The sequence below is a fragment of the Solanum verrucosum genome, unplaced genomic scaffold, assembly GCF_900185275.1.
Source record: "Solanum verrucosum unplaced genomic scaffold, falcon-dt-bn FXZP01000278.1, whole genome shotgun sequence".
NCBI classification, from domain to species: domain Eukaryota; kingdom Viridiplantae; phylum Streptophyta; class Magnoliopsida; order Solanales; family Solanaceae; genus Solanum; species Solanum verrucosum.
The window spans coordinates 6,833,568-6,859,417 of record NW_026020332.1 but is presented as its reverse complement, the minus strand read 5'-3'; the positions used below and the strand labels follow the sequence as shown (position 1 = coordinate 6,859,417).

The window sequence follows — 25,850 nt, the reverse complement described above, 5'->3', positions numbered from 1 at the left end:
TTGTATCATTGAAACATACCATTAGTATATATATGTTGGGTTTTAAAGGTGTGAACAGGAAATGAAGGGTTGTGACTATACTGAAGGGTTGTGACTATACCGAAGGGTTGTGACCTTTATGAAAGGTTGTGTCATTTCTAAAGGGTTGTGATCGTTTGAAAGGTTGTGCCTTTTCCAAAGTGTTGTGACCTTTCTGAAAGGTTGTCTTCTTCCCAAAGGGTTGTGACCTTTACCCTTTGTTGGCTATAAATAGAGAGGCTTTCTCTCTTCTTTTTTTGCATCGAATTCTTCCCCTCTGTTGCATACATTTTTTACAAAACAAAATCGATCGATCGATCGTGTCTGTGTGTTTGATTCGTTGCTGTCATTTTGAGTTCGTTGAAATTATCGAAGTTTGAGGTACCGCTATATCTTTAATGGGTAATCCGTTTTATCTTGGGAGGAATTAATCTGCAACCTCAGGTACTAAAAGGGATTAAATTTCTTAAGGACACACAGTGGGTTCTGTGGACTCGGATAGTTCTTTGTGTTTTACTTTTCATTTTTTATTATTTCTAGTTTGCTAATCTGAATACAGGAGATAACAAGCTTAAGAAATTTAAATTGATGGTATGTTCTGTGGTAAGGAAATTACTTTTATTTTCTGTGTTCTTTTTGTTGGAAAGAAAAAGGAGAAAAAGAGAATTATTTTATCATATGATAAAAGTTTGGGATGAATTAGTACTACTTTAATATGTTTGAGTATATTTTTTGTAGTAAGTTTTCTTTGATGGGTAAGATTATTATTATTTTCTTCCCAAGTACATTCAAGCATTGCACCCCTTCAGTTTTTTTTTCAATGAGAAAAGTTATTTTGTGTATAAAGGCTAAGATGTGCACTTTAATTATTTTTTCTATATTCTTGGTTTTATATAACTATGAGAAGAAGTAAATGAACAGATGTTGTCTCCTAACAATATTTGAACATGAGTTTAATTTCTCGTTGAAGTTCAATGTCTTCCATGGAAAACTGGAATATGATGGAAATTGGGAAAGAAAGAAAAAATTAGCAAGAAAAGTGACTTACATGGAATCATTGCTGACAGATAAAATATGATTCAATGGGAGTTAAAATCGTGTTCTATCTTTATTTCCCTTGATTATTATTTTCCTTTTCTATCCTTTATAAGTTATTAGATTTATTTCATAAATGTTAGGATAGATGGTCATTATGTGATAATTTCAGAATATGTCTTTATTATTATTAATTTGTATTCTGTTTAGAGGAGAGAAAAAAAATGAGGTTTTTGGAGATTAAAACTTTTTTGGTTTACTACTCTATTTGAATGTGAAACTGATTCGAAGAATATAAAAACTTCATCAGAATTCAAGGTTCATTCGGTTAACGATTAGAAGAATATAAAAACTTCATCGTTAAACTATAAACAAATTGTATAAAGATTGAATCTTTATTGTTAGTATTTTAAATACTAAGTGGTCTATCTAGTTGTGACAGAAAGGGAGAAAAACACTACATAAAATTATTGATTTTTGTGTTTGCAATGGGTGTTTCTATGGATTAAATCTCCAAAAGAAGGCTTCGTGTTGCCAATGTGTATTTTGATGGTATACAATTTGAAATCATGGAAAAAAAATATGTGGAAAATAATTTTGTGGGGGATTCTTTTCTTGTGATAAAGACAAAATTAGACTTACTATCTAATTTAAATTTGAAAGTACAAGATATGAAATTTAATGACATTATTGTATTATGTTAGACCCACAAAATTATTGGAGTATATTTGATATTGTGGTCATTGAGTCTCTCTTTACTAGTATATGATATGACTAGTATAAAACCACAAAATTATATTACTCATTCAAAATAATTGTATTCTTTGATGAAAAAGTGTCGCTTAAAATATTGTGATTTTTCATGAAAAGATATGTTTATTTGTATAGACATGAACATTGGTGAAAAGTGATCTGCTATGTTTGTGTTGTAAAACAAACATTTGAGTCATATTTTCCTTATTGGACCGATGAGACTATGGTCATGGATAATTCTATAACAAATTGAATGTTATGGAAAGGTCCTTCTGAAAAGGGCACCTGGTAAGGTGCTGACTCTTAAACTGTGTTTATATTTAACAAAGTTATAAAAAGTAAAGAACAAAATATTTGTAGGAAAAATGTTACCTCACGGAAGGTCTTTTCAAACCAAGTATTTATGTTTGTTCTTACTTGCTTGAATTAAATTGTTGTGACATGAACGATTGGGACATATCAATTACAAAACCTTGCAAAAACTGATCAACTTAGAAGTTTTGCCTAACTTCTAGTGCAATAAATCAAAATGTCAAGTATGTGTTGTTGAAATGAATTTTAATCCCTTAAAATTGATTTACACCGACGTTTGTGATATGAAGTCAACACCATCTCGTGGTGGGAAAAAGTGTTTCATAAATTTTATTGACAATTGCACTAGATACTGTTATGTCTACTTGATGAATGGTAAGGATGAGACGATAGAAACATCTAGGCAATATAAAACTGAAGTTGAAAATCATTTTCATGATTAGAAGTGGTAGATGTGGAGACTATCAATCTTCTCTTGCAGAAATATATTTGGAAAATGGAATCATCCATAAAATTGTTGCACACTCACCTCAATCTAGTAAAATTGTTGACAGGAAAAAACCAAACTTTGAAGGAAATATTGAATGTTCTACTTATAAGTTCAGGTTTACCACAAAATTAGTGGGAGGGGATGCTATCATTATAGCAAAAGAGAACAACAAAAGTTTGTATGTTCAAAAAGATAGAAACAAAAAGTTTTGTTTGTTAATAAAGGGAGCAACAAATAAAAGAAAAAAACTTTTGTTTGTTAAGAAAGGGAGCAACAAAAAGTTTTGTTTGTTCAGACTTTGTTGTATCTTGATAGAGAATTGTTTGTCGACCCTTAAAGTATATACAAGCAATAACTCTTGAAAGATAGCGATCTAACAATTTCCAATATAGTCTATTCCATATGAGAGAACTATTTCCAAACGGGTCAAAATAGGACATAGGACTGTGGATTCTATGTTCATTGGTTATGCTACAAATGGTAAAGCATGTTGATACATGGTTCATAAGTCTGAACCGTCGGATAGTCAATTGAAAGGTCTAAACGACCTTAGAAAGAACCAAAGGAGAATGTACTTAATAAAGAGATTCAGAGGTGTAGTAAATGTCAATGGATAAATTACTTCCTCCTGGTTTGATTTTGTATCATTTCTTCTTGAAAATGAGTCCATATATTCAAAGAAGATATGTCTTCTGTGGACTCATTCTTTTTGGAAAGAGGTCATCAATAGTAGGATAGATTCAATCTTGAGAAACCACGCTTGAGAGTTGGTTGATCTTCCTCCAAGAAATAAACCATTGGGTTCAAAGTGGATCTACAAAAGGAAAAGAAAGTTGATGAAACTATTGACAAATACAAATCAAGACTTATTGTCATAGGCTTTAGACAATAAGAAAGTCTTGATTATTTTGACACATAATAGCCACTAACTAGGATTACATCAATTCAAATGTTAATTGCGCTAGTTGCGGTATATAGCCTTCAAATTCGTCAAAATGGATGTGAAAACATTTTTTTTAAACGGAGAATTTGAGGAAGGAATTTACATGGAACAATCTGAGGGCTTTGTGATTCTTGGTAAAGAAAAATAAGTCTGTAAACTTGTTCAGTCACTTTGTGGACTAAAAACAAGTGCTCAAATAATGACATCAGTAGTTTGACCAAACTATGTTGGCAAATGAATTCAACATTAATGAATGTGATAAATGTTTTTACATTAAAGAAACTCCAAATCACAAGGTCATTGTTTGTTTTTATGCTGATGACATATTGGTCATCAAAAGAGACATTGCTGACATAAATGCTACTAAGCATATGCTAGAAAGTAACTTCGATATGAAAGACATTGAAGTTACTGATGTGATTGAAAATGAACTTGACAAGTTCAAGCAATTGGATTTCAATATTGTCAAGACTCCAATAAATGTGAGATTGTACTTTAAAAGAATGAAGGCAAAAGTGACTCACAATTGGATTGTGCTAGAGTATTAAGAAGTATGATATATATCATGAAGTGTACGCGATCAGATATAGCATGTGCTATTAGTAAACTGAGTCGGTTCACGAGTAATCTCAATCAAACTCATTGAATGACAATGAAAAGAGTTTTGGAGTATTTAAAACATACTTTAAAAAAAACCATTGCTTTGCATTATAACTAATATTCAACAGTATTTGAAGAATATAGTGATGCAAATTGAATCACCAGGTCAAATGAAGTAAAATCCATGAGTGGATATATATTTACTCTTGGTGGAGGAGCAGTCTCTTGGAAATTTTCCAAGCAGAAATATATCGCTCGCTCTACTATGAAATCTGAGTTTATCACTCTAGATAAGGCCGGTGAAGAAGTTGAATAACTTCAAAATTTCTTGAAAGATTTTTGGCCCAAACCTTTTAGCTCTAGTATGCATACATTGTGAGAGTTAATTTGCAATCGGTAGGGCATGGAGCATGATGTATAACGAAAAGTCTCGTCATATATGACGTAGACATAATATCGTTAGAGAACTACTCTCTAATGGAATTATCATAATTGACTATTTAAAGTCAATGGATAATGTGTCGGATCCACTTATAAAAGGCCTAACTAGAGAGGGAGTTGATAGATTATCAAAGGGAATGAGACTATGGCCGAAGACAAGTCATTGTGGCGGTAACTCTACCTAGAAGACTGGAGATCCCAAGATCTAGGTTCAAGGAGATCAAACAAAGTCATTGATGACGGTTCAACATTGTCAAAATATTATTTATGGTCCATTCTCATGATAAGGCAATGTTCAGTAACAAGGATAAAGTTAGGACTTTTTAATGGTTTCTAAGTTTGATACAGGGTATATCAAATGGTGTATCTATGGGATAACACATTTAGAAATCACTTATGTAAGTGTGAAGTGTAAGCCGCTTCAAGGAGAATCCGATAAGGCCAGTTCTCTACGCACTTATAAACCAAGACGTGTTCATGGCTAAAACGAACAAAACAATGAGAACCAAAAACAGTTCCAGGGTTAACTGCGTCACTTATGTTGTCTAGGTATACACCAAAGCTCGACGGTTCAAAGATATCAAATCTACCGATTGACCGAGTATATTCGATATATGTTCACTATGGAAAGTTCAAAGGGAAACCCACTTATCTAGATGCAATCAATCCTTACTTACGAATCACACAGTTTTTCATGCATATGTTTTAACAATAGCCATTCCCTATTCATGTGGGGGATTGTTGGGTTTTAAAGGTGTGAACAGGAAAATGAAGGATTGTGACTCTCCTGAAAGGTTATGACTATGCCGAAGGGTTGTGACCTTTATGAAATGTTGTGTCCTTTTTAAAAGGTTGTGACCGTTTGAAAGATTGTGCCTTTTCCAAAGTGTTGTGACCTTTCTGAAAGATTGTCTTCTTTCTGAAAGGTTGTCTTCTTTCCAAAGGGTTGTGACCTTTACCCTTTGTTGGCTATAAATAGAGAGACTTTCTCTCATTTTTTTTGCATCGAATTCTTCCCTTCTTTTGCATACATTTCTTACAAAATAAAATCAATCGATCGATCGTGTCTGTATGTGTGATTTGTTGCTGTCATTTTGAGTTCATTGAAATTATCAAAGTTTGAGGTACCGCTACTTCTTTAATGGTTAATCCGTTTTATCTTGGGAGGAATTAATCTGCAACCTCGGGTACTTGAGGGGATTAAATTTCTTAAGGACACACAGTGGGTTGACTCAAATAGTTCTTTGTGTTTTTCTTTTCATCTTTTATTATTTCTGGTTTGCTAATATGAATACAGGAGATAACAATATATATTCATTTGTTGTCTTGTGTATTTACTGATATGGGGAGGCAATCTTGAGAGGGAAGAGATAAAATGGGGGAGGCAATCTTGAGAGGGAAGAGATAAAATGGGGGAGGCAATCTAGAGTCGGAAGAGATAGACTAGGGGATGCGAGCAAGAGAGGACAAAGAGAGGTGAGTGAGAGAAGAAGAGAGCAAGAGAGAAATTTGTGATGAAACTCTACCAATAATATAAGTTATAACTATGAATTGTAATTATTTTGAATTATAGTTGTGTATAGTAAATGTAACAATTTGGACCTATCGGGGGTGGGGGGATTGTGGGCTTTCTGTATGAGGTGCGAATGGATTGGTGTGTGAAATAGATCCAATTGAACAAATTTTCGATTCATAAGCCCAAAATCCATTGCTGCACAGATCAACAGGGTCCAAAAGTTCACAATTCTACTACTTGAAATTAAAATTAAAATTTATTATTGATCGATACCAAAATCACATTTTTCTCAATTAATTGTTATTTAATAGATTATTTCTGTCTACTAAATACTTTTAAAACGGAATGGAGACCAGAAAATTATTAAATGGAGGAGGCAGAATGGTTATGCTGCCCATTACAAATGTTTTTTTAGTTATATGATCCTATTCAGTTACATTGGAGATCGATAAATAAAAAATAAAATATCTTAATAGAGTCATTTCTTTCACCTCTTATTCTCTTGTTGTCTTGTCCTGATCCATTATTTTACTCCTAATTTTTCTCCAAAAATACAACCATTACTAATTGAGAATTTAATAATTCTTTAAATTATTAGTTTTAGCAATCAAACTAGAAGTAGTTTTTGCTACAAAAGCTTGTGGTAGGTATTAATTATGTTCAAAGAAGTAGGGCTTCTTCACATGAATGGTGCTTAAAATATTTGGTAAATTCTATAATCCATGTACTCTAATTAAACTAATTAATGTATGTTAATAATGATACATAATCAAATGCACGGTATACATTAAAGATGTAAATGTGATGAACGAGCCATTGGCGGCTTGGCGCTATAAAAGTTTAATTTTTAGGGTGTATAATTGTTAATTAATTAACGTAAGACTGTTGTATTATTAGACACAAAAAATAATAATCTTGGAATAAAACTTCATCCCCTGATTCTTGGGTCTAATTAGTTGATCTTATCATAAAAGTAAGCTGGGAATAATGGTGTAATTTTTAAGAATTTAATTGCTTAAGGCTTTAATATATAAATTTGTAGACCCCAAATCAACGATACAGTCGAAATTTATCTAAGAGAGTTTAAAATATGAAGAAGTAATGCATGAAAAAGCTGAAGGGGGTTTAGCATCTATTACATATAAATAATAATTTTAATCATATATAAACAATGTAACCCTTACTAACTCCATCCCGATCTAAGATATAGCAAATACTACGACATAAATTATATTATTGTTTTTTATACTGCAAATAAAAATGTCAACTAAACGCGTAAGAATGAAAAATTATATATGTACGTACTGAAATATTTTGTTGACCTCAAGTTGTAACCAAACGACCGTTGACCATAAACTGCACCTCTTGGCTGCTTCCCTTTGTTGTTATCCTCCTCATCTTATTAAATGATAAATATTTGTTTTTACTTAATATTTATGTTAAACCTATTTGATTTATTATGTTTAGGTAATTCAATTAAATAAAAATAAAAGTTAACTACACATATTATGTATTTAATGATCTGATATAAAAATACTCTAAGTTTTTACATTCTCTTATTTAGTTTCTCACCCACTTTTAAGTTATAGATATGGATAGTTTCATACTAATTGATATAGATTTCTTTTTGGTATATATTGTAAATTTTAATTTTTAATACTCTCATTATCCGCTTTTACTTATTCACTATTATTTTACTTGTCATTTTTAACATATCAAATTTTTTTTTTTTTTTTTTTCATATTTTATCCTTAGTATTAATTACTTATTCCCTAAGTTATATTTCAAGACCTAATATTAAACATCAATAAATAGGATAGTGTGGTAAAATAGTCATATTACTTAGTATTGTTTTTTTAATGGTGTGTCAGATTCGAATATGGCAAGTAAAAGTGAACGGAGGGTGTAGTAAATTATTAATTATTTAATATGTAAGTTGATTGATAAATATTCTATCTGCTCAACAATAGTTGTTCACTATTAATTTGATACACATCTTAAGAAACAATAAATATTGTGGGTGATATTACTATATTACCCTTTGAATACATTGAATTTAATATTTTGAGAAATGTATAAAACACAAAAGGAAAAATTATCTCTTTATTTTCTAAACTGAACAAGTATTTTGAACAACTATTTTTAATATAGTGGACAAGTACTAAACATGTCGTCCTTACTAAAAATGATGGTCCTTAATACTCCCCCCGTCAAACAATAGTTGTCCACTATACTATTTTTGGATGTCTAACAATACTTGTCCACTTTATGAAATCATTGGATAATTTTACACTTAGTTCCTAATTTACCCTTATTACTAATTAATTATATTCATTTCTCTATTACATTTTTCAAGACATTCTATTAATTATATTCAAAGAGTGATATAGTGAAATTACCCTTCTATTTATATTTTCTTAAAAAGTGTGCAAAGTCAATAGTGAACAAGTATTGTTGGACAGGGGGAGTACTTATCACTTCACAAAATCAATGAAAAAATGACACTATTCTTCCTACTTTACCCTTGAGAGTTATTATCCTTGAAAGCATGAATTTGACCAACATAGAAAAATTAAATGATTAATTCATGTTTATTGGTCAAATTAATTAATTAATTAAAATAATTAATTTATGTTCATTTATTGAGAAATTGACCAAAACAAAAACTAGATAATATTTCCTACGTTCTTGGTCTTCGCTTTGTCTGAAGTTTTTCGGGAGGAGCTGCTCTCTCTTCTTTTTTATTATTTTCTCTGTTTTCATTTATATATCATTTTTTATTTAGCATCTCTTAATAAATTAGGGAAGTTTTATCATTATATCCTTAATTTAGTGTTTTTTTGAAGTCAAGTTTTCAATAAATGAACATAAATTAATTTATTTTGATTAATTAAATTGACAAATAAACATAAATTAATCATTTTATTTTTCTATGTTGGTCAAATTCATATTTTCATGAATAATAACTCTCAAGGGTATAATAGGAAGAATATTGTCATTTATGCATTAATTTTGTAAAATGACAAAATTAAAGAACGTCCATTTATAGTAAAGACAACATATAAATAAGAATAGTAGAAGTATTATATATATTGCAATTTTTTTATTTTTTATTTTTCTAAAAACAAGTAATTTCATATCATTTGGGTCAAAATAGTTTTAGCGTACAATATTGAATTTTGAAATTGTCAGCAAAATCATAGTAACAAGTAAGTTGCATTTGCTAATGGTCCGCCCTCCGCACAAGGGCCAAATTTCACTTTCGCTCATAAACATTAGATTTGATTTTCGATTTAATCCGAAAAATATACACCACTAATTTAAATACAATTATTGAACTTCCGAATATATCAGACTTGTTTTAAAAAATTTATATATACTAATTAAGTTCAAATATTATCCAAATGCCTATTAAAGGAGGAGTTGTTTTTTTAGCTAACTACGAGGAACGTGAATGTGTCTGGCACAAAGAGCACCTTCCCCTGCTCATAGAACAAAATATCTATCGATAAGACGCGGAGTTAAAATTTAAAGTTATAAATTTAAAATTATAATATTTTTAAGTTATTGAATTTGAAATTAATAATTTATATATATTTAATGAATTTGTTACTTCAAATTTAAAATTAAAATTAAAATTAAAATTAAAATTAAAATTATTGAATTCGATTGAACTCGAACATACATGCTCTGCCTTGGAATTGATGTGAGACTTTTTAACAATGTTAGTGGTCATGGGTTCTTAATTGATCAAGGTGGTTACAATTTTTAGTTTTAAAAGAATACATGTAGTTGTTGTGCATTTATTTGAAATTGTTGCATTTCAGAATTCATTACTTAAATGGTCACTCAATTATTCCAATTTTCTTAGTACAAACACAACACTTAGAAGATCACTCAACCAGATTTAGAGGGTAAAATATATATTCAGACATCGGAATGATTGAGTAATTTGGTTGAATGATTTTTTGAGTGTTATAAAGCGTAATTATTTTGGGAATTTTTTTGTAAAAAAAAGGAAAATAATTTTAAATAGTTGAGTGATTATTTAAATAATGAACTCCAGCATTTTTGGTTTGTCGTATTCAATATTCCCCAACAATCTCCAAGAATAATGTAAAGGATATCACTTCCCCCTAATCAACTCCCTCTTTCTTGGCATATTCGTTTGGATCAAATACAGATCTGGTGGGGGTTATCTCTATATAGTATATAATAATAATTAATTATCTATTTTTATTTATTTATTGAGGAGCGTTGTTTTTAATTTAATTATTTTGGTAATGAAAATCTGACTAAGCACCACGAAGGCAAGTGCAAAGTGAAGCATATACTACTTGGGGTAAAACACATTTTTATATTTGGAAAATTCCTCTTCATTTGCATATACATTGACCGTTACATTGAAAGTTAAAAATTAAACCAAAAAAAGGGAAGAAAAAAACAGAGAGACTAATTGATGTCTCTTTTAACTCGTTTGCACTCCCTTCTTAACTATTCCTAAAATAAATTCTTCTACCTAACAAAATGTTCATTTAAACGTTAAGGTTTTTTCAGGATGCGCCATCGACGATTGAGGATAACAAGCTCTTTTGAGCTCGTTATACCTCTGAAGATCAAAATTCCGAACCTTCATGAGTTGTTTTTGCTTAGCAACAAACCGGCTCTGGAAAAATCCTTCGAAAGAAGGCTCTTTCGCCGTCCTTAGGAAGAAAGTATAACCAGCCATGCAGTAAAATGATGTAACATAGAAGCAAATTGGTTCCATCACATCCCAGGAGAGTTCCCAAAATGTCAATCTCATGAACGCTGCTGTTTGAATGACAAAGTAGCCTAGCCCACACCATAATTCTCTACGCACCAATGACTCTGCTTTTCTGTCAATTGCTGTTTTTTCCTCTTCCATTTGGTTGAGCTCCTTCATCATTTGTGGGTCATTTTGGTTCGCGGGGATTGGCAATAGACTTTGTAGAGTTTTCACTACCTGTAAACAAAACGTTTGGGTAAAACTAACACTCCACTTGACAATAGTCGTCATCTGACACTGCTTCGAATAAAAATATAGCTCATATATGACACTGCTTCGCTCATATATAGTGGTATACAAATAGTATTTCTTAAAATAAAATAATATATATATATCAGTTTGGAATAGGAAAAAAGGTTTAAAATTGACATTTTCCTAACCTAAGTTGTGACAATAAGTGCTACTACTATCTACCTAGCTATTGTATAGCGCCCCCCTAAATTGTAAAACTCATGAATTATATGAACATGCTAGAATTGACATATGGGACTTCTCTAGAACTAGGCAAACTAATTCTCACAAAATTCATTTGCTAATTTTCCTAAAGAGTTCTCTAACGTCAAGTAATAGAAAAACTAGTGCCCAATTTGAACGAGGAACTATGATAGATAACAACTATTTTGTTTTCCCTTTATTCATAGACTCCACAATAATTGGATGTCATTTTCCCTATATTCGAACTATCATAAAGGTCTTGAAGGTGTTCAGGAAGAAAATTTTGGGTCTTTGAAAATGATCCGAACTGGTCCACTCCTTTATAAAAATCACCATCTCGTTTTAGAGATCTGGGAGTAACTTTGTTTCATTTTCCTGTCTGGAGAAAAAACACGAAAATGCTACTATCAGTTTTCGGTAATGCAATTTTTTTTTAATTAAGTTCTATATTAATGCTGCTAATTACCAACGAATAGCAATTTATCTTAATGTGTATCTGTCAAAAGCATAGAGAAAAGATTAATTGATAAAAGAAGAATGAAAAAAAGTGAAAGAAAACCAACCTGATCAGGCCTGAGGAACACAACGTTTCCCAGAACAAGCACAGTTCCAGAATCATCTAGAATCTTCGCGAATTCCATGCCTAAATCATTGTTCGAACTAATTCCAGAGCAGATCTGAACAAATTCCGGGTACGAAATACAATTCTTTTCAGTTTGCTTTAGCCTCAATTTCACCATCTCCAATTGTGATATTTTTAACACCTTCTTCGCATCAGCCACCGTCAATTTCCCCTCCGTCGTTATCTCCGGCTCCGGTTCCGGCCTCATCTCTAGCGGCGGCAGGAATCCATCGAGTTTGATCCTGCTTCTGTTGACATCCATTTCACGGATTTTCTCGATGAGACTTTCACCGATAGGTAGTGACCGGAGCTCCGGCGAAGTCGCCGGATATGTGTTAATGAGTCGCCGCTGGATGAATCGCCGGAAAATTCCATTATCTCCGGGATCTGGAGCGATTTTGTCGTCAGGATGAGGAGGGACCAGCTTTCTGGCTGACATGGATGATGAAGATATGCGACAAGCAGAAATGGAAAAACCGGTGGTTTTGTATACATTGGAAAGACGCTGAGCTAGAGTTTTTTTGAACGCCATTGATAATAAGAGGTTTCAGAAAGAGAGAAAAAATTGATTTGAATAAATGGGAGATTTTGGTTTAGGATTTGGATTGTTCAACGATGATGAAGAAAGAAGCCATGAGTTGGACTATTTATAGGTCCATTCTATGTGGCGAATTGACAGCCAGCTTCTACATTAAAATTTTGAAAACTGACGTGGTAATTACTCACTCCGACTTGTTTTACTTGTCATGTTTATCTTAATTGTTTTAATAATTTTAAAATAATCTTATCATTAATAATGATTTATTTTTTTAAAAGAAAAAAGTATTAGGACTATTTGTTTGATCGCCCGAATAAAAAGAAGCATTAAAACTAGTACTCTTTCAATTATCTCCTAAAATTAATGTAAATATTCATTCAAGAGAAAATTTTGAATTTTCAGTGGGAAAAGTTGAGTATACCCGCAGAGATATTCGCAGTAGAAAAAGAATATCCCCGCAATACGAGGCAACATCATAAAAGATCACTTCACTTTCTGTTGTTTTTATTTATTTATTTTGTTCTTGTTAGGGAGAGCAAATTTAGGGATTATAATTTAAAGTTAAAAAATATTTATTTTTATCTGTATAATTTAATTTGTTGACTAATTCATGTGATATGACTACTACTTATTAGATATTTCTTGAAGAGTAACTATAATGAGCGTACAAGTGGCGAGTTAGAATTGTACGCAAGACAAGCGTCGGAGTGTTAGAAAATAAGTCACGGGGTGGGGATTATATGTTGTGGTGTAATAATACTTAAGAAATTAATACAATGATTTACACGTGTTGGTTAGGGAGGGAAGCAATATATATAAGAATTGGTCAAGTGTGTATAGGATAAGAGTTATGTGCTGACGTGTTTAGATAGCCAACATAGAAAGAGTGATTTGACTATAAAGCCCAATTTCTAGGAAACGCAAACGTGTCGCCACATATATTGATTAAAATGTACATGTAAAGAAGCCATTTCAAAATCTTGAATAAAATTATTTATTATCATAAGTTAGTGACTAGTAATTTAAATACTTTACTAATAAATTTTAAATCCCTGTCTATGTATTCTTTCTTTTTGTTTTTACACAATGAATAAATAATATTCTAGTAAAATCTTGACGTTGAACTACGTACCCAAAAACTTGAACGTTAGGCCACATAAATCCTAGGTGGACGAATAACGGTGGAATTTGATATTTTCTATTCTTTTTTTAACACAACGAATAGAGAATAGTAAATGCTGAATATGAGATTTACATTGAATCATCAGTGGAATATGGTAGAGTAAAAGATTAATAAAATTACTAGGAAACGTGAACGTTTTGCCACATACTATATCTTTAGGTGGTCAAATTGGTAAAATATTGATGGTGGGTATTGAATTTATTTATTTATTTATTTATGTTTTGTTTTTACACAAATGAATAAAGAATACTTAGTAAATGCTGACTATGAAATTAACATTGAATTATCTGTAAAAGATTAATTCTTGCTACTACAACGTGAACGTTTCGCCACATATATCTAGGTGGACTGTAACACCCCAGAAAATTTTTGAACTAAGACTCGAACCATTCTTCGTAGTGAGTGAGATTTTACCAAGGAGTTTAAAATTTCTTAAGTGTTAAGGTCACTAGATGTAGCACCTTGAGTTTCAAAAAGAATTAAATTGGAAATAGCAAAATTTGAAATTTTGCAAGTTATGCTTAAGTATGAGTTTTGGGTCGACTTCAAACAACCATAACTCCTAGCTCAGGATGAATTAGGTGTGCTACCAGATACCGTAGCGAAGATCTTTGAATTATCTTTCCAACGCCGTGGAGTTTTCTATGTTTCGAGGTCGGATGAGTGAGATATGGCCTTTTGAAGATAGGCTGTCCAGTTAAGGAAGGTTAGCCGAAAATAGAGAAGGGTATTTTGGTCTTTTCCTTAACCAATCAGATTTAATTCAATTTTAGTAATATTTTAAGGGTCTAATCCTATTAGGTTCAGTTTTATAATCCTAAAATTAGCCTAGGGTTTTAGTTGAGAGTTCAAGAAGAGAAAAAAAGAGAGAAGAGGAGAAAAGGGGAGAGGATCAAGCGTTCGTCGAGATTCTTGCGTGTTGTAGCGGATTTTCGCCATGGGTTTGATCCCTAAGAGGTATGTAAGCTTCCATAGTGTTGGGTTCTTTCACCCACACGCCAATCATGATTTATTCAGCGTAATTTCGTTCTTGAAATTTATGGATTTAAGTTCTTGATGAGTTCTTGATAAGTGTTCTTGAAGTTTATTAAGTTTTGAAGTAAGATTCTGCTTAGGTCAACTTTAAACGACCATATCTCTTAGAATATTAAGAGTTATGTGAGCCATAACCTATCCAATTAAAGGTAATTGAATCTACTTTCCAGCCCCACCAATTTCACGTCAATCCAATATCTGAGTAAAAAGTTATGACTATTTTAGTAACCTATACAGTCCTGTTACGAATTAGCCGACGGGAAAAATATTGAAAATAATCGGTTTTTGTCTTTTTACCTCCAAGAAAGCCATCAACGAGTTTCTTGACTAATTAAAAAGCTCAAAACAATCAGATTTTCACTTCCCTCATGAAAATCATAATTTTTGGCTATAGAGATTTTAAGAAACTAACTCGAGAATCTCAAGAAAGGTCTTCATGATTGTTTACCTTCAAGCTAGGGTTTCAAGGCTTCTAATCAAGTTCTTCTTCAAGATTCTTCAAGATTCTTAAAGATTCTTCAAGATTCTTCAAGAATCTTGTTCTTCTAGGTATGTAAGGCTATCATAGTGTTGGACTAGTTCATCCTCACGCCTTACATCTACTTTTAGATCAGTAAAAGAGTAATCTAGGATACTTTCCCTAGATTTGAGTATTCTTGAGATAAGTTGATTTTGAGTTCTTGAATTCATGTTTCTTTTAAAAGTTATATTCCTAATTATCGAATAGCTATATTGTTATTGAGATCCTTCATATCATGAATCATAACTCTTGAATTCATAATTCAAATTCAAGAGAGAGTTAAGTGTAGAGTTCAAGAAAGCCTTTGAGTTCAATTGTGAATCCTTTGAGATCAACTATCGATTTGAACTAAGTTTTGAGGAAGTAAGTCAGAGAATGAGAAGATTCACATACATGAGTTTCATAATGTTATGTAGACTTACGAGTCAAGTCGTTCATGCCCATAAATTTCGCATGAACTCCAGAAGTTGAGTATCTTTGAGAGGAGTAGTATCTTCAAGTTCTAAGTCTTGAGTATTGAGTTCCTAATCCCCTTTGAGATTATATTTCTAAGTATGAGACTATTACATGTTACCCATAAAGTCTTTGAGTTGAATTGTTCATGCCCATAATTCCGCATGAATCCTATAAGTCGAGCAGTCTTGAGAAGAGAAGTATCTTTGAGTCCTTGAGTTGAGTCGTTCATGCTCATAATTCCGCATGAACCCTCTGAGTTGAGCATTCTTGAAATTAGTAGTATCATTGAAGTTCTTGAGTTCCAAGTATTTGAGTTCTATCTATGGTTCTTGAAAACCTTGCATTTAGTAGTTCATGTCCATAATTCGGTATGAACCATATTTTAAGAAGTCTTTTACAAACGTTTTAACTTTGTTTAAAGACTTAAGTTTTGAGTTCAGTAAAGAGTAAAGAGTAAAGTTTGAAGTCCTTTTCTTCAAAAGTATATAGGGACTAAGTATTCCCAAAGAGTTTATAAATGTTTTCACATTTAAATAAGAACGGAAACTGAGATTTCCAAAGGGCTTTCGGCCTAGTTTTCATAAAAGAGTAATAGCTTTCTAAATGAAGCAAGCAGGGAAACTGAGATTTCCAAGATAGCCTTTGAGCTAAGTTTTTGAGCAATTATCTCAAATCAGCAGAAAAAAAGTATGTTTTTAAAACATAAGAGCTAGTATATTTTGGGAGTAGTATTAAGCACCGATATGGGGGAGAGTTCAGACAACTCACAGCCCCCATAAACCATGTAGCCATCATGGGTAGAAAAGGGTCATACTTTTTAGATGAACCTTTTTCACATAGACTAGTGGATCCATTAGTAGTTCAGGTCCTATACCTTTGGCCGGGTATAGGATGCGCTGGCAGCGTGAGGTAGATCGCTGTATCATCACTATAGCTCTTATGTGATGGTTGTCGGTTAGAGAAACTCCCACAGAAGTTATTGTATTTTTATATACATCAGTTTATTGTATTTTTATATACATTTCAGAGTTATGTTGTATCCTTGCATACACACAGATTTGACAGCATGTTTTTAAACAGTTTGTTTCTTTATATTGCACTTGTTTTAAATTGCTTTATATTGAAATGAGTTCAGTCATATTTAGTTGAGCATTCAAAGTTGAGTATCCAGAGTTGAGTATCCAGAGTCGAATATCATATCCTTGAGTTGAGTATCTAATCTCTGAGTTGAGTATCTTATCCTTGAGTACTTCTGAGTTGAGTAAGTTTGAGTAGTTTGGAGTATTCCTTGAGTTGAGTAAGATTGAAAACAGGCAAGTATGTTTCCTTTTTATCAAGTTTCAAGCTTATGTTTATGTTTTAGAATTCCCCTTACATGCTCGTACATTCCACGTACTGAGCCATTTGGCCTGCATCTTTTCATGATGCAGACACAGGTATTCAGGATCATCAACAGGAGCTTCGTTGATACATCCGAGAGTTCGAGTTAGCTATGGTGAGCCTCCTTGGTTTTGGAGGATTTCATTTACTTTTCAGTTATATCAATTGTTAGGATGTCGTGGGTCTTGTCCCGACTTCCATCTTTATCAGTTAGAGGCTTCATAGATAGTCAGTACAGTTGAGAAGTCTGTATCATTTATTTTATTAAATGTTTTAAAGACTAAAGTTGCCTTTTTATGGCGAGTTGTATATATTTTATTATACAGAGTTTTCTTTGGACTTAAAGTTTATATTTAAGTTTTATGAACTTTTATTTCAGTTTTTAAGCTTTGTATGCTTGAATCAGTTTTCCGCTTGTAGTCAGCCAGGATGAGGGTTCGCTTGGGGACCAGCAATGGTCTTCGAGTGCCGGCCACGTCCAGGGTGTAGGCTCGGGTCGTGACATGGACAATTAGCCGTTTGTTGACCGTGAAAGTAAATCTTTTTCCTTTTTTTATTTTTACATAATTAAAGGAATGGTAATAAAATTTAACGAAATAATCTTTAAGTTTATTAGAATCTGAATTTACAGGAAAATTTTAGTTATAGTCTCTTAAATATTAATAATTGAATTTGGTCGAGATATGTATCATAGAATCATGTATAGTTTGTTCATTGTTGAGTTGCTTAAATGGTTGAGAGTCAATCATAAAAAAGATGAATACAATTGTCAATTCGGTAAAACTCAGAAAATAAAGATCATTTCTTGTAAAAGTGCAAAAATAAATTTAAAATATACATTTCAGAATTCATCCTCTTTACTTTACTTTAAATAGGTTATGAAAGTTAAAAGAACGAATTTGACTGGGTATTATCTTTTGAATACTACTAGAAAGTGAGGAGGAAATATGACCTTCACTAGAAGAAACTCAACAAAGATGAATTTAGTTTGTGACTGTTATGATGAGTTTTACATGTAGATCCGACGATTTTGTATTCATATTATATATGTATTAAATTGAAATAATTGTATAGAAATAATAAACTTTTGACTTTACCACTGATTATTAATTACTCCCTTAGTCCCTTTTTATTTGTCAAATTTTTTGACTTGATACACTTATTAAAAAAATAATTATTGATATAATGAATTTATCATTTTATCTCAGGTCACCAATATATTTACTCACTGCGATATTTTCAAAGACACTAACTTAAGGGTGTACTCTTTGGTCCAATGAAGAGTCATTAATGAAAGGCAAAATCACCTTTGAAAATGGTTGCAACCTGCCTTGGTTATTCTCAAACTCTTGGTAACCTTCTCTTTCCTTTCCTCTTTAACCTCTTGCCTCTTTTGCTTTGTTTTAGGTCAACATGCACAAAGACTTGACTATGAGGCCCAATTTCTAGGAAACACAAACGCGTGTCGCCACATATATCCAAGCTGGACAAATTGGTAAAAGTTTATACTATTTATGGGTTTCACTATCGGGCTATACTCAATAAACTCTTAAATTTGTCAGTAAATTTCATTAAACACTTAAATTATTGACTTGATTCCTATCAGACTTCCAATTATTTATATTTTGAAAAAAAAAGATTGTGCATTTATCTGACACTAACCAAATAGATAAATTGATTACACATAATATATTTCCTCCTTTAATTATACGTATCATTATCAAATGAAACAAATATTTGATGGGTTATGGAACATTATGCATATAATAAAATGAGATAACATACTTTAAATTGTTAACTTATTTACCAAATTACCGCTTAAAAAAGGTAAGAAATTTTTTCAAGTATCATCCTGTCTTTTCTTTCATCTTTTTGCTTTTGCACTCTGGATAATGAGATAATTAATGTTGAATTATGGTAAACCATTAATTTAGTTACCATTGGAAAATTAAACTTGAACGTTGCGCCACATATATCCTAGGTGGACGAATAATGTTGGGGTTTTTTAATTATCTTTTGTTCCTTTTCCTTTCACATACATAAATCATAATGAATATAGAATAGTAAATGCTGATAATTATGATATATACATTGAATTATTAGTTGAATACGGTAAAGTAAAAGATTAATTATTTTTCTATAAAATTAGTTTGATTACAAGGAAATGTGAACGTTTTTCCACATATATTAAAATATTGATGGTGGGTGTTTATGTATTTTATTTTGTTTTGTTTTTACACATTGAATATAGAATACTTAGTAAATGCTGACTATGAAATTAATGTTTAATAATCTGTGTAATACACATGTTATAAGATTAATTCTATCTACTAAAAACGTGAACGTTTCGCCACAAATATGGACGATTTGCCGTTTGTTGATCATAGAAGTCAATTTCTTTCCTTTTTGTTTACGTAAATAAAGGAATGGTAATAAAATTGAACATAATAATCTTATCTGAATCTAATTATAGTTTCTTAAATTACTAATTAAATTTGATCGAGATATATATGTATGATAAAAATCATGAATAGTTTGTTGAATTACATAAACAATTGACACTCAAATCTTGAAAACGTGAAAATAGTGGTCAGCTTGGTAAAATTCAGTATCTCAATATCAGGTTTTGTATAACGGTAAATAATGAATTTAAATATACATTTCATGATTCATTCTCCTAACTTAAAACATACTATTGCAAACGTTGGGAAGATAAACTGGAGTAAGTACAGTAAAACCTCTCTAAATTAATATAGGCGGGACCATGAAATATTATTATTTTGTAGAGGTATTATTTAATTGATAAATTAATATTTATTAGTTTAAAGAGTGTTTCGACACCGAAAAAATTGTTTAGGGATGAAATCTCAAAGAATTTGAAAGAACCCACTTGTGAAAATGTCATTCATGAACTTGAGGTCATGATTAATGATCTCGATTACCGTGATAAAATGGATGTCAATAACATGTTGGATTGGTGAAAATGATACATGTTTAGAGGCCCAGAGCTTAGAACAAATTGTGGATATAATTGGAAAAACAATATTGATGATAAAGTTGAAGATGATGCAATACTTTGGAACCAGTTACGCGTAAGGAGACACTTGCTTCTAGAACTTTTCACAATTTTATGGTGCAATTAAAAAAGACAACACCGAAACTTTTGGATGCAATAAGAAAAGTTAGAGATGAGCCTCAACTAGATTTAAATTTTAACAAAAAACCAGAACATAATAGAACCATATTTCACTAAATTTTCTTAGATATATTTGTACCTTTAAGGAATTATTAATTTATAATATTAATGAGACCATATATTTATATAGGGGTCTTCTGAAAATATATTAACTTATTATCTTATTGAAATGAGTGATTTTTTTCATTGGCCCAAGTCGGGACTGGAGGAAATTATTATCTTAGAGAAATTATTAATTAACCAAGTATTAATTTAGTTAGGTTTTATTGTATCATATTTTGAATATTACTAGAATGTGAGGAGATATGACCTAGGCCTACACTATGTTCAACAAGTTACTATGTCACCGACTTTAACACCAATTTAGTTTGTGAGTTATGACCTATGAATTTACGTGAATTCAACGTCTTTTACTTATATTATTTTAATATTAAATTAAAATTATTGTATAAAAATCATAAACTTTTGAATTCGCCACTGATTGTTACCCCCTTGATCCCAATGACGCGTCATAAATTAGAAAGGCAAAATCACCTTTTGAAAATGGTTGCGACCTGCCTTGGTTATTCTCAAACTCTTGTTAACCTTCTCTTTTCCTTCCTTTTTTTCTCTTTTAACCTCTTGCCATTCTATATTTTTTTTTAAAAAACATGTTTTGACTTTTTGCTTTATTAATTAGGTCAACAAGCATATCTCATTGCTTGTCCCAAAGCTTAAAGAAAGAAAAACGTGGAATGGAGACACTCTAACTACCCCAACCATGGAAGCCAAGTCCAAAGGGAATTATTTATTTATTTATATGTATATATAAAATAAATAGAAAAGACTTATATAGTAATGATGCCAGGCAGCAACATGGAGATAATGCAAAAAGGAGTTGGAGAACCATTATGATCGAGCAGTAAGTATTCCTTTATCTTTAATCACTGAGTCTTGCCACATATAAAATCGACTTTATTATAAAACATGTTACTTTTAATATAGAGAGTTTTCTATGTACATTTGAATTTAATCGAATCTTAATATGAATATCGTATGGAATGAGAATTTAAATTAAATCTTAATATGAATATCGTATAGAATGAGATGGGGAAGGATGAGATCAACACACAATAATTTGACAAAAGCAATAGAATTGGAAGAGAATTAAATAATGTAAGATTATTAGAGAAGGGTTGATAGGGATGACGCAGAGTCCAGTCTGTTTTAGAATGAGATAATCTACATTTTTTCTCTAATATATTAATGGCTCTTGGATACTACCAAATATTAGTTTACTATTTGTGTCCCCATTACTCATTCTAATTAGCTTCTCTTTTACTCCCTCCAACAAAGTGGAAAATTAATTAGCACAAGAGTTGGCAGACAAAAATTAAAAATTTGCCTTGTTAGTCGAAGCTTCACGAAATTAATTAGAATTGGGTAGCAACTAGCTTAGATCATCTTTTAACTATACCTAAAGGACTTTCGTGATATTTATATAAAATTAAGTTATCTTTTTGTTACAAAAAATAGTTTAGTAACTTTAGTGCAATAAACTAAAAATTATGTGATCATTTATAAAATCAAAACACCTCTTTTTTGTTGTAATTAACAACAAAAATGAAATGAACAAGACATTGAAAACTAGAAAGCAATTAAAAATAGAATTAAGTGAGAAACAAGTATTGATTAAAAATAAAGTAAAGGACGAATAATAATATTATGAGTCAGTATCACAGCATATTATTTGACATCAATTTATTCCAGTTGTTGAAAATTGAAATGTGATAATGATATAAGTAATTTTTAAAATTTCTCTATGATTGAACGTCACAAATTCGAGAATTTTACTAAAGTAATGTCTAATCAACCAAAAAAAAAAACGTATCTTAGCCGACTATTCTGTTGAAGGATTCTGAGATTTATTTTTTAAGTGTAGCCGACTTTTGCCGTTCGAATATATTTCACTGTCAAGAAATTTTGTTTAATGAGAAGAAATGAGTCTTGCAACGCGAAAATAATGAATAAATAATAGTGAGCATGAATTGATAGGAGGAAAATGAAGCAATTTAAGCTTAGTAAAATTTAACAGGGACAAATTAGTTTAATTAAGCTCCAAGGATTTATTGAACATTATATTATTGGCTGGTCAATTTGTAGAGGTAATCCTGACCCTTGCAAGTTGCAAGCAAGAAATATGTAAAGTTTTTGGAAAAACAGGTTTTGGGCCTTTAATACATCCGTAAGGGTGGACGGGGTTGTACAAAAACTTTAATAATTTGGGCGTTATTTACGTCCTATTTCCAAAGTTATCCAAATTATAATAATCTCAATTTTTTAGAACTCGCGGATATATTGTTTCTTTGCCTGCTACATAGTAAACGATGCATAAGTTATATATAAGATATATAAGATACATAACTATAAGCCAGATTCATATTGATTGGGGTTATGTATCAACAATCACATTTGTACAAGATATATTGTACACAAACAAAGTTATAATGTATCTGATAGAGGTGTAGTGATGTGACTAGATGCTAAGAAAGAAAGAAGGAAAAAGAGGATTTTTATAATTAATTCAATGATAGAAAATTTTAGAAATTATATTATTTTAAGTCGTATCATTAGGTAATTTTCCCTTAAAAAATTGTCTTCAACCTTAGTATAAGATGAGTTGTGTTTAAAACAAGTAAAATACCCGATCCAAATCGTATTTGTCAAATACTCAACATTAGTTTTTTTTTCTAGGTTATCTAAACTTTTAAGTTTCAACATAAAAGCCAAAAGACATACTCAATCTATCGGCGTACATCAGTTGTAGACTTTGAAGTTAAATTTCCATAATATTTGATTTGTATATTCAATAATAGATTTTTAAAATTAATAAAATTTTGAAACCTCTATAATCAACTCTTGAAGTAAAACACTTTCTTGATAAAATAATGATCTTATATTGTCCAAACGAACTATTCCGCATTACAAAGATTGCTAAGATACATAAACTTAATTGTTCAATGAAATAAATTAAAGATTTCATTTTCAGTTTATTTCAATTTTTTCATACGCCGCCTCTTCAAAATAAGAGTGATGCATCATATAATTATGATAAACATAATGAGTACATTGCTTCTTTAATATACGTTTTAAAATATCATATAGGGAAACAAATCAGAATGAGAAATCTTGATTTGAAAAATGTTACAAGGTACCCTCCTTCAGTGATTGCATAGCCCAACTCACGATTGCAGGATCTTCAGCCACTTGACCTACACGAAGCTATGTCACCTTTTCATAATTGTGACACTCCACCACGAAGGGCAGTGCCTCACACCAGGTTAAGTGTCTGAGATTTATCTGAACTTATTAAGATATAAATCAAATATGCAAATCATCATCACTCCTAAAATAATGTACGAATCTACTGAGACTCTCAAATCACCGATTTGAGATCGTCTAGACACATATTTAATCGTGATCAACTCTTAAATATTCTGAATGGCTAGTATGCAATTTAAGTGTCTGAATCACTCCTGAGCCCCTCAAAACTCGTCCATGCTTGTTCATCGAAGACTGCTACATTACCATCTAAACCTATAAGAACTTTCAGACCTTGATTTCGAGATTGATTACCCTAAATGTTGACTTTGGTTAACTTTTTTTTCCCCTCAAAGTTGTTTTCTTCTCCTATACACATTCGATTGCTCAGGCCTGTGTCACCTATTCCTGCAAATCATAATTCACATTTTAAGCCTATAGAAAGTGTCATTTAGGAAAAAATGATCCAAACACTCAAAACGACGGGACATGTTATTACTTCTTCCCCCACTTTTTTTTCTTCCCCCGCTTAAACAAAACGTTCATCTTCTAATGCATATAACAGTTAAAAATGTACCTAAATGTCAAAAAGCTGTGAATATTTTGTTCGCATATCCACCTTGGTATTTTGACTAGTCTTCTAAAACAAACGATGCCTTCATACACCACTGAAACTATTTACTTAGTTATAAAGGCATGAAATGAGACATTCTTAGCGGAAAAAAAATCAGGAATCTACCGTGAGACAGTGCTTACAAGTTACAATATATCCAAAGCCAACAACTTTTCTTCAAATCTTATGTGCTGAATATCTATTAAATACGTACAAATAATTCATTTCGAACTCTGACGAAATTCCCGATTGAATTGTTGAAACTAGTGAGCTTCCTCCATTAATGGAGGTTAAGCTCAATGAGAAAAGAGAAACAAGAGCAGAAAATACAATAGATCATTCTAGAATGAAGAGAGGATTTGTATTATTTCTTTCTCAATGAATGAGTAATGAATATAACAACTGTGTATATATATACATGGATAAAATATGAGAATAACCAACTAACCAACTAATTGTAACTAACTACTTCAACCGTGTTAACAGACTCCTAACTAACTCTAACTAATTAAATCTAAGTCTTAACTAATTCTATCACCCCCCTCAAGTTGGAAGTAGTGTGATTACAGAAAACTTGATTAGAATTGTAGAGTGTTTGACTCTAGTTAAGGCCTTGGTAAATATGACTGCTAATTGTGAGTTTGTGGAAATATGATGGAGTGCAATCGGTCCTTGTTGAAGCTTGTCTCTCACAAAATGATAATCCACCGCAATATGTTTTGTTCTCTCATGGAAAACTAGATTCTTAGCAATATGAATTGCAGCTTGGCTATCACAAAACACACATATAGGTAATGAACTTTGCACCATCAGTTCTTCAAGTAATCTCTTAAGCCACACTAGTTCTCCTACTACTTATTTCACAACCCTGTATTCTCTCACTGCAGATGATAGTGACATTGTGGCTTGCTTCTTGGACTTCCAACTAATAGGAATATCTCCCACAAGAACTAAATACTCATTAATTGACCTCCTTGAATCAGAACAAGCTGCCCGATCTGAATCACAGTAAGCACTAACAGTAAGATCAGGCTTGTTTGAAATGAAAATTCTTAAAGTAGGATCTTGCATCAGATATCTAAGGACATGATAAGTAACCTTCATGTGTGGTTCTCTAGGGAATTGCATAAACTGGCTAAGATGTTGAACACTAAAAGCTATATCCATCCTTGTATTTGTGAGTAAATTAAGTTTCTCAACTACCTTTCTATAGTACGTGGGGTCTGATAGCAATTCTCCATCTGTGGCTTTAAGATTTTTAGTAGAATCAAGTGGTGATGTTGCAACCCTGTAGTTTATTATATCAAACTCCTTCAGAAGATCATTAGTAAATTTTCTCTGGGAAAGAAGAACACCATCATCCTTAAATATGATTTCCAGCCCTAAGAAGTAATGTAACTTGCCAAGATCTTTTACTTTGAATTGATCATGCAAGAAACTCTTCAAAGAGCAGATTTCCATTTGACAAACTGTAACGACCCGGAAAATGATAGAGTGAAACTAGAGTCTCACATGTGAGTTTGGAGTCGAGAACTTAATGAAATGATTATATTTGAATTTGACCCAAAAAGTTCTTAAAAATGTGCTTCGAAAGTTACCGGAAACTTGTTTAGCTGTATATAAAAAGATCCGTTTCGTTTTTCGAAAATCCGACTTC

General features: G+C 31.5%; 2 protein-coding genes across 2 annotated transcripts in view; both read right to left on the bottom strand.

Annotated features, from left to right (window-relative positions):
* The window catches only part of LOC125836613 (protein FLX-like 2), a 167,233-nt gene that overhangs the window by 11,519 nt on the left and 129,864 nt on the right, over positions 1 to 25,850 (bottom strand). The gene's annotated exons all lie outside the window — the stretch shown is intronic.
* On the bottom strand, positions 10,468 to 12,592 carry LOC125836618 (calcium uniporter protein 2, mitochondrial-like). Its single transcript, XM_049515811.1, has 2 exons — positions 11,914 to 12,592; positions 10,468 to 11,092 (listed from the first exon to the last, which is right to left on the bottom strand). The coding sequence occupies exons 1-2, from the start codon at positions 12,502 to 12,504 to the stop codon at positions 10,640 to 10,642; spliced, it is 1,044 nt and encodes a 347-aa protein (XP_049371768.1). The 5' UTR covers positions 12,505 to 12,592; the 3' UTR covers positions 10,468 to 10,639.